Source organism: Saccopteryx leptura, chromosome 3, assembly GCF_036850995.1.
Source record: "Saccopteryx leptura isolate mSacLep1 chromosome 3, mSacLep1_pri_phased_curated, whole genome shotgun sequence".
Classification (NCBI taxonomy): Eukaryota; Metazoa; Chordata; class Mammalia; order Chiroptera; family Emballonuridae; genus Saccopteryx; species Saccopteryx leptura.
In genome coordinates, this window is record NC_089505.1 from 54,318,501 (window position 1) to 54,328,474 (window position 9,974).

A 9,974-nucleotide genomic window follows, 5' to 3' on the forward strand; every position below is an offset into this window, starting at 1 on the left:
TCTCCGGGGGTCACATAGAACCCGCAAAGCTTCACAGCAGAGGCTCTCCGCCAACCCTTCTCCCCCGCGCCGGAAGGCGCGTCCAACGAAGCGAAGGCGCGTCTCCTATTGCGCAGGAGGCCGGGTGGGTCCCACCGCCCGCCCGAAGTGGGTACGCACCTTCCAGCCCGCAGAGCTGTTACTGTCGCCCTTATCCTTGAAGTAGGGCACGCAGCGTACCATCCACTCGTATATCTGGGACAGAGTGAGCCGTTTGTCCGGGGAGCTCTCGATGGCGCGAGTGATCAGGTCGGCGTAGGACAGGTTTCCCCAGGCGTTCCGCCGCGACGAGCATTTCCTCGGCTGCCCGGAGCCCCCAGCTGCCCCCGGCTGCGGCGGTGGCAGTGGTTGCTGAGGCTGCAGCGCTGTCTGCGTCCCCCCGCTCAGCACGCTCGCCGCGGGGGCTAGTCCGGACCCCGGGTCCTGCCCTCCGGGGGCCAGCAGCCGGGCCGAATCCTCAAGGAGCATTCCCGCGCCCAGCGTGCTGCTCCCACCGCCGCCGATTGCCATGGCCGAGCCGGCCCTACAGCCTCCGTCCTCTTCGTCTTCATCGTCCTCCTCCTCGGGGATCATGGAGTCCGCGGCCGCCTCTCCCGAGGGTTTGGCCGGGCTTCCCTGGAGCTCGGGCCTCTGCAGGGGCCACGTACAGGAACGCGGCCGGCTCTGGGGCTCGAACTCGGGATCCAGCTCCACTTCGAGTGGAGAGAGAGGGGCAGGGGAGGCCGGCGCCTCTGCCATCTTCGCCGCCAGCCCGCAAATCGGGCTCTCGCGCTCCCCTCTCTGCCCCGGCGGGGTGCGGCGGGGGAGGGACGGGGACGCCGCGAAGGCTCGGGCTCACCGGTGCCGCCGCTACTGCCGCCGCCTGGGGAAGCACGAGAGAGAGAAGGGGAGTTGGTTATCCCAGGCTGGAGGCCAGTACTCGGCGAGTCCGCGCTCGCTGCCGCCGCTTTCCGACCGCACCGCGCCCGCCTCCCAAGAGCAGGCGGATCTGAAGACGTGCGTCCCGCGAACCTGGCGCAGCAGACACCGCCCCCTTGCCAGGCCGCGGGGGAGACGCGGGCGAATCGATGGGCTCGCACGGGGCAGCCCCCTCCCCCCGCCGCCGCCAGATCTGCAGGTCTCTCCTGGGCTAGGTGGCTGGGCGGGGACGACGGGGGAGGGGCGGGGGACGCGCCTTTAAAGCGGGCAGCGGCCGAAGCTGGCGCAGCCTAGCCGCGGTCGGGGCTTGAGCTTCGGCGGGCGTGCGTTTGTTTATGTTTCGCTCGGGCCCGTGCCAGTGCTTCCCGCGGCGCCGCCGCCGAAGTCTGCAGCGTATTCGGCTCCTCTCCCAGTCCCCGACCCTGCTGCCTCTGCGCCTCCCTGTCACCCCCCTCCTAGCCTCCTGGGGACGGCACGGGCAGCTCCCTTTCTCCCCTCCTCGCCTGTGGGCCTCGAGGGAACGTGGGTCCGAGCGCAGACGGGCCCTTGTCACTTCCAGAAAAAAGAAAATACAGGAAGAAGGGGGACAAGCAGCTAAGCGGGTGTTCGCAAAGGATCGAACCGATCCGGCTACTTTGGGGTTTTGTGTGGTTTATTTTCTCACGGACGTTCTGCCCTCCGCCCCTTTCCCTGTAAAGGACGGGGGGGAGGGGGCAAGTCGGAACATAAATCTTCCAACAGGTCAGGAAGCGCCAAGTCTCCCGGGCCGCCAGAAAACCCGGACCAGCACGTTCATCACCTCCCTGCTCCCGCTGCTGCCATCTTGACAGTTTCCCCCCTTCACTCAAGTCCTTTAAAAACACTAGCGGGAGAGAAGAGGGGCGCGCACACCGAGTCATGGGGAGGAAAAAGGGAAGCGCCTGGCCCAGCTCGGAAACAGATCCGGAGTCACTGGGAAGGCGGCCGCCCCGCTGCAAAGCTCCGGCGCCTACCTCGGTTCCTTCCCTTCAGACACGAGGGGGGAGACCGCACAATCCCGCGCGGGCCTGGGGCACGGCGAAGAGGGGGCGCGCAACCTCGGCGAAGGAGAGGCGCTTCGGCCGCCGCCGCCGCAGCCTGCCTAAGGAACCGCCTGTCAGCCTGCGCACTGCCGCCTTCCACATTCCTCCTCCTCCCTTCCAAGAGCTGGGCGGCCGCGGCAGCAGCACAAAGTTATAGACACACGCAGGGTGCCTCAACCTAAGCTGACGGCAGGCGGGCGGATCCCCGCCCAAGGGGAGGGCTGGGCGGCGGGCCGGGTGTGCTGGAGTCCGTGTGTTTGTGTGTGTGCGTGCGCGCCTGCGCGCCTCGGCTCCGCTCCGCGGGGCTGCGGGCGTGGGTGTTAGGGCTAGTAGAGTGGTGGGTCGCGGCTCGAGGGGCCGCGGTTCGGGCGGCTCCCGCAGCCATCCTGCCCGGGCTCCTCCTCCCTCCCCACAGCCTCAACTGCAACAAAGCGCGGCGCTGTCACAGGAGAAGACGGAGGATGGAGCGCAGAGCCCCAAACGCTCCACGAGTGAGGTTGTATGGTCTCCTAGACTCGGGGCAGGGCCGCTGGCACCCGGGGTCCCCGGCAAGCGCATCTGTCTGTCAAGCTCTGGGCCCGCCCTGGTGTCCGGTTCCCACTTAGAACAGGACACCAGGTAACACCCGAGATAAGATGCTGACCCCAGGTGGCAAGGGTCACCTCGGCGTGGAAATACTGACAAGCGAAGATGTCGGTGCCTTCAGGACTTAGATAAACTGATGCCCTCAGATTTGATCAGGCATCAAGAGGTTTGCACTTAGTCTCTTATGACGCTCAACCACAATTGTTTCAGTTTTCATGGATTTCATAGCAAACTAGGAGAGAAGTGTAATTAACTCAGAAAAAAAGCAAGTTATTCCCCCATTCCTAAACGTAAGAGCAGATTTTGAACAATTGTGAATGGGAAATAATTTGATTCCAATTTGTAAATGACTGCAAACGTCTAATTTACATTTTAAACTTTTTTTAAAGAGACATCTTTACAAGCCTTTATTCAAAGATCAGTGCCCAAATCATTCATCTGTGCATTAAGAATACACTACAATGCTACACGCACATCCAAACTCGATCTACTTTGGCTTATAAAAATCTTTTGTCTTAAATCCCTCCAAGTCACCGGAGGTATCTCAAGAGTCTACAGCGGGCTCCGCAACACCCGGACACACAAAAAGTCCAACCCAGTGTACGCATAAACCCGCCCACCCTGCCGGCTCCGCGCTCCGGGTCTTGCGCGGGGCCCGTCACTCAAGTGACGCACAGCCCCGCCCCTGCAACAAGCTAGTTCGACCCGTACAAACAGATGATGTCATTGTATCCACACGCGCGTGACCCGAGAGCTCTATACCGCGAAGCCATTCGCTGCGCCCCTTACTCGTCAAGCCACGTCGCGCGCTGACTGGCCAAGGCCACCAGTCTCCAGGTCCCCGACGCCCCTCTCCGCCCCCCGCCCCCGCCCCCCAGCAAATAATAAACAATCGAGTAAAATTCTGTGGAGGGATGGGAGGGAGAAAGGGAGAAACCAGAAGCCAAGCCTTCGCGCACAGTCGGAGAGAAAGTTAATAGGAGGGGGATGTGAGGGGGCTGAGGTACTGAGAGGAGGGAGGGAGCACACCTGGGGCTCTGGGTCCCCCCACGAGGAAGCGGCATCGGGGTGGAAAGGCTGGAGAGCACTCTGCCGGGAGCGCTGGAACGTACAGGAGGGCGCTAGGGCCCGGGATCCGCTGCGTTCGGGGCTCGGGGGCGGTACGCGGCGGGCCGACGGGGAGGACCCTGAGCAGCACCCGAGCGGTGTGGGCGGAGCCAGCCGACACGTGCGGGAGGAGGAAGGGCGCGCGCCGCGGGCGCAGCGCGCGGCACCGCCAACCGCGCGCTTGTTTACGAGCGCACGTGGGTGTTATTTTTTAATGGAATGTAGTGCTGACTGCGCGGCCGAGTGGCGGGAGCTTGGGGCGGTCTGCTCTGGCTGGGGGACGCGGCGGGGCCCGCTCCCCGGCTTCTCAGGTCGCTGCTTGCGGGCCATCCAGGGTGTCCCCACCGTGGGCTCCCAGCGCAGTCCGCGGCTAGGGCCAGGAAGCCTAATTGTGAGTTTTGCGCTCTGCCCAAGCCTCAACGTAAATTACGTGTTCCCGCCGTGGAACACTGCCTTCTTTAAGGCCAGGCCCAGTTCCCTCAGTCGCGTTATAGGAACAAAGCCACCTGCATCTCCGCGACCTGGAGGCCGTGTGAGGCCGGGCGGCGAAGCCACGGGTTCCAGAGCAGAGTTCACACGCTGTAGCACACAACACCCTGGCCGCGAGGCGGACTCGCATCACTATGCGTGGTTCGTGCCCTTGCTCTCTAGCTCCGAACATCCCCAAGTCCGTGTGTGCCCATCTCTTGGGCTTACAATTCTGCCCACGTACAAATACGCTTCTGCCAGTTTCAGGTTGTCTTTAGAAGGTGAATTCTGGAGAAGGAGTCTCTGACTGCATCCTGTGGTTGCTCCGCTGCGTGAAGATCCTCTCTTCTTATTTGTGGGCCTGACCCACTGAGAAGCCCTGAGTTTGCATTTGGTTTATAGCCTGGTGGTGCGGACCATGACATACAAAACAACTGTCAGCCTCAGGTACCCATGCGGTAGCCGGGATGGTTGGAGAGGGAGTTAGAGTATATTACTTGGAGTCTGGTGTTCAGCTTTAAGGATAGAGAGGAGGCCTGGCTTTGTACCGCGGTGCTGCATCCAATCCAAAGAACTCCCAGTTGTTGTTTTTAAATACTTTAACACACTGTAAAAGAAACCCACTCTTTTTCTTTTGTAAATCTAAGCAATCTTTTGTCATTAAAGGGAAGACGTGGAAAGAATGTATTTGCACTGCTGGGCTCTTGGCCATCAGATTTTGACTAAAAAACATGTTGTGTCCCATTTTCACAGTGAACATCCAAGGCCATTTCAGAAAAATGGGAAGAGGTAAAGGTTCAGTAGGTTAATTGAGCTCATTGTGACCCTTTTGGTAAGGGATGGGGGGGGGGGCATGATACAGCTATTTCCCTCAAAGAGTTTATAGTCTAAGTTGGGGGTAGTAAGACATTTGGTATTAAAAAGTTCAGTATTTCAAAAGTTTAAAAACAGTACAAGACAAATACAAGAGATCATATAATATAGCACTGGGTAAGTTTCAAATGAATTGAGATTCAAAACTTTAAATGGCAGTGGCTGTATACGTTCACCTTGGAAAATGAGCATCTTACCCGAAGAATTTATCCTTGTAATTTTCCCCTGTGGCAAACCTTTGAAAACTCAGAGATTAAATCTCAGTGATTGCTCTCTTTTATCCTGAAATTTTTACGATATTCAAGGCCTGCTTTCCTTGGTCCTTTTTCTATTTCTCCCCCCCGCCCCTTTCCTTTCCCAACTTTGTAGTATTGGAAAGCTGAGTAAGTTAAGGTTGTTTGTTAATCAGGAAGTAATACCATCATGCCCTTTGAGATAGAATTTTTGGTGGAAATGTTCTCCACTTCTTTTTATACCCTGTTTATTTCTATTTAAGTTAATAATTGTCCACTTCATTCTGTAAATTCAGTCACTGGAATGTCACAAATTTTCACCTGAACAGGCTGAAATTGAGAAGGTGAAAAAAGATTCTACTTTTCAAACATCTGATTCTGAGGGGATTGGTGGTAGATGCCAGGGCTCTGCCTCTGAGGGTTCCACTACTCATCACTTGTTCCCTGCCCACTCCTCCTTGCACCCAAGTCAGCTGCATATTCCCTCTGATCTCAGAGCCCAAATACTAGGGACTGAGTGTGCTGCCTGTCAGCAAAGTGCTCATTTCCCTCTTGGTTAGCTTCTGTGTCTGTCTCAACAATGAAGACAGGAAACACAAATACAGTATAAACCTCCAAACAAATACAGGGTGGGGCAAAAGGAGGCTTCCAGTTGTTCTTATGGAATATAATACAGTAATTAATAAGTAATACAAGAATAAATTTCACATACTCACAACTGTAAACCTACTTTTGCCCCACCCTTTATGTGACTCAGCTGGAAAGAATGGAGGATCCCCAATATTCACATCTAAAGCTGCTCCCTCATTAGTCCCTTCCTCTGATGCCCCTCTTCTCAGCACACTGTTTACATGAGAAACGTGTTTACTGCCTGACCTGTGGTGGCGCAGTGGATAAAGCATCGACCTGGAATGCTGAGATCGCCGGTTCAAAACCCTGGGCTTGCCTGGTCAAGGCACATATGGGAGTTGATGCTTCCTGCTCCTCCCTTCTCTCTCTCTCTCTCTCCTGTCTAAAATGAATAAATAAAGTCTTTAAAAAAAAAAAACAAAAAACCATATTTACTGCACATTATGTACCAAAGAGCTGGAGCTTTGGCTTCCCTCTCAGGGCATTCCAGGCAGGCTTCACCACCATTCTCCAAGCATGGCGGGCTCGCCTTCTCTTTTCCTCTTTGCCTCCTTCAGGCAAGACATACCCTGGCAGAGAGCCTTGTGGGTAAGAAAGAAATTTACTCTACCCTTCTAGGTTCTTTCAGCAGGCCTAATAATTAAATCTACACAAACAGATTAACAACAGAAAATAACCAAATTTAGTTACATACATACATATGTAGGGTGACCCCACATATATGAGAGGTCAAAGGACAGGGAAAATGAGGTATAGGTAGCATCCTGAGCTAAGGATGAAGTAAGGCTCCTGGGGCTTCAGAGGAGAGGAAGGACATTCACAGGGGGTAAGAGCAGATGTTCAGTAACTTGAAGTTTGCCTAGCCCTATAGGTAGGTCATAATGTTTATCTCTGGCAATAACTCTCATTATGGGCCAGGCCCCCAATTTAGGTTCTTATAGGCAGTTAGGGAGAGGCAGGAGTTTCCCCCAAGCCCGAAGGGTCTCAGTTGCCTTCAGCTCAAAATAATTCACATGCCAGAGTATCTCTTGTAGAAGCTTGTTCTGAGCCCCTTCTGTCTCCCCTAGGTCATTACAGTGACTATCTTATTGTTCATTTGGAGGGCAACGATGTGTGTTTATGGAGGGTGGGGGGGGGGGGGTGGATTCAAAAAAAGTTGAAGATTTACCTGAAAGGAATTTCATAAACAAGAGAAAGTGGGAAGGAATCTCTCTGCTTTGGTGTTATGAAATGATGATAGCTAACTTTTCTTTGTTGCTATATTCCAGTTCTAAAACTAAGTGTTTTAAGTCCCGCAAAGACCATATTAGATAGGTATAATAGTGCTAAGTGATATGAGGGTTAAGAATTTAGGCTCTCAGGTTAAGTCTGATCTCCTCACTTACCAGCTATCTGACCCTGGGCTGTTATTTAACCACGGAGGCTCAGTTCCTCTTTCATAAAATGAGAATACCTTCTTGGATTGTTGGGAGGTTTGGGTTAAATGAGATTATGAATCTAAAACATTTGGAATTAGAATACTAAGGGAGATGCTTTTAAAAATGGTGATGCCCAGGTTCCATATTAGATCAGCTGAAGGAGAATTTTTCTGTTGAGTCTGGCATTGATATATTTTTTTAAATGTTTGTCAGATAAATCTAAGGCAGTAAAGGTCGAGAACACTGGGTTAGAGGGCTCTCTCCTGCACTCCAGTGTTGTAACTTAACTGGCTTCTTCTTAAGAATGATGATAGAGCCATTAAAAAAAAAAGAACAACTACACACAACCAGATAGATACCATACACTTAACATCTTCTCTGTAAAATAACCTAAGCCAACATGAAGCATGCCTCTGATTTTACAGGGTTGTGCCCTAGAGCACACAGTGAGTAGGCAGACCCAGGATCTGAAATGAGGTCTGTCAGAATCTATGGCTGTGCTCTTCCCCAAACCCTGCACTGTCTGTCCAGCAGTATTTCTTTATACGGCCATTAGGCCTAAAGAAACGGGACTGCTGAAACCAGACAAGAACACAGAACCCCAAGCACTAATCCAGCCAGTCAAAAGCTGGTGGTTGTCTGGCTAAATCTGCCCTATCAGGGTGTTTCTTGGCTCTCTTCTGTGCATTCAAAGTTTTTTAGTCAATTGCCAACATTTTAAAAGAATATTTCACCTAAAACCCAGATTTCTAACCCTTCTTGAGAAAATTAGAAGATCTGATAACACTGGCATCATGGCTATAAGGCAACAATGAGCTGGTATTTGCTTGTCAGTTCACCTCCTCTTCAGTAGGTCCTCTTCCCTCATTTATGTTTCCTGACTAATCTCTAGGCACCTGACTTAGCCACCCTGACATGTGCCTTCTGCATCTACAGTGGCGTGCTGGAGTTGCGCAGTGCAGTTCATGAGAAGCGACTGTGCTTGTCTCTTCTAAACTCTTTGTTCAGGGAATCAAATTGACGGCTTGAGATGGACTATTGTGGGAGTATTTGGGCAACTCCCACAGAAATGGACAGAAATAGGCAACTGCTAACAATCAAGTCTTTTTCTTTCTTTCTTTCTGAGAGTCAGTTGGCCAGTGCACCATTGCCCCTACTCTACTCAGCCACTGTCTGGTGTTCTGAGAATGAAGATGTGTTCTGAATAGAAAGTGAAGGGAACAGAAGCACTGGAGAAACTGTTAACTCAACTCTGCTTAACAATTTATTATACATTAGCTAATCCTGTTTTTAAAGTATTTCACTTTAATATGGTGGAGTAGATACCCAGAACAACCCTTGTAACGAAAACTAAAGCTGGATAAATTTTTTAAAATTATTATTTAAAATGAATCATTGAGCTGGCAAAAAAGCAAGAAAACCAGATAGACCAAAAACAAAGTTAAGGTGGAACCCCTGGGAAGTGAGCAAGCTCCTAAAAATCCAGCAAATAAGTGTCCTTGAGTTTCCATTTCAACAGGTGTGCAGGAGCTGAGAGACACAGGATAAAGCCTTAGGGCTGTCCAAGATCATGAGCATAATAAGAACCTCTCTCAATGTAAATTGGTGCAGCCACTATGGGAAATAGTATGCAAGTTTCTCAAAACATTAAAAATAGAACTACCATATGACCCAGCAATATCACTTCTGGGAATATATCCAAAGGAAACAAAACAACTATCTTGAAAAGATATCTGCCCTTCCATGTTCACTACAGCACTGTTAACCACAGCCAAGCCAGGGAAATGATCTAAGTATCCATTGAGGGATGAGGGGATAAAGAGAATGTGGTAGCTATGGAATACTATTCAGCCATAAAAAAGAAGGAAATACTGCCATTGTAACACGTGGATGCAACTTGAGGGCATTATGCTAAGTGAAATAAGTCAGACATAGAAAGGCAAAACTCTGTGTGATCTCACTTAAAATAAGAATCTAAAAAAAATCCAACTCATGCCTGACCAGGCGGTGGCTCAGTGGATCCAGGTTCAAAACCCCGAGGTCACCAGCTTGAGCATGGGCTCATCTGGTTTGAGCAAAGCTCACCAGCTTGGACTAAAGGTCGCTGGCTGGAGCAAGGGGTCACTCAGTCTGCTGTAGCTCCCTGGTCAAAGCACACATGAGAAAGCAATCAATGAACAACTAAGGAGCTGCAATGAAGAATTGATGCTTCTCATCTCTCTCCCTTCCTATCTGTCTGTTCCTATCTGTCTCTCTCTCTGTCTCTGTCGCAAGAAAAAAAAATCCAACTCACAGAAGCAGAGAGTAGACTGGTGGTGGCCAGAGGGTCAGGGGTGAGGGAAATGGGGAGATGTTGGTCAACGGGTACAAACTTCCAGTTAAAAGATGCATTAAGTTCTGGGATCAACTGTACAACATAGTTACTGTAGTTAACAATATTGTATTGTATACTTGAAAGTTACTAAGAAAGTAGATCTTAAATGTTCTCATCAGATACAGGAAAAGGGGACTATGTGAGGTGATAACTAACCTTATGGTGGTAATCTTTTCACTGTATATATATATATATATATATATATATATATATATACACACACACACACACACACACACAGAATCATCTTGTACACTGTTAACTTTCA

General features: G+C 51.4%; 1 protein-coding gene across 4 annotated transcripts in view; it reads right to left on the reverse strand.

Annotated features, from left to right (window-relative positions):
• FOXO3 (forkhead box O3) overlaps window positions 1-3,761 on the reverse strand; it is a 126,755-nt gene extending 122,994 nt beyond the window's left edge. Inside the window, exons 1-2 of one of the 4 annotated variants that reach the window (XM_066373525.1) lie at window positions 3,633-3,761; window positions 160-901 (exon numbers count right to left, since the gene is read on the reverse strand). In XM_066373525.1, the coding sequence (XP_066229622.1) occupies window positions 160-777 (618 nt within the window). In that variant the 5' untranslated portion in view covers window positions 778-901; window positions 3,633-3,761. Of the gene's footprint in view, window positions 1-159; window positions 1,157-1,949; window positions 2,293-3,632 lie in introns of those variants that run through there. The other 3 variants (XM_066373522.1, XM_066373526.1, XM_066373524.1) reach the window with 3 other exon arrangements.
• Window positions 3,762-9,974: the final 6,213 nt, after the last annotated feature.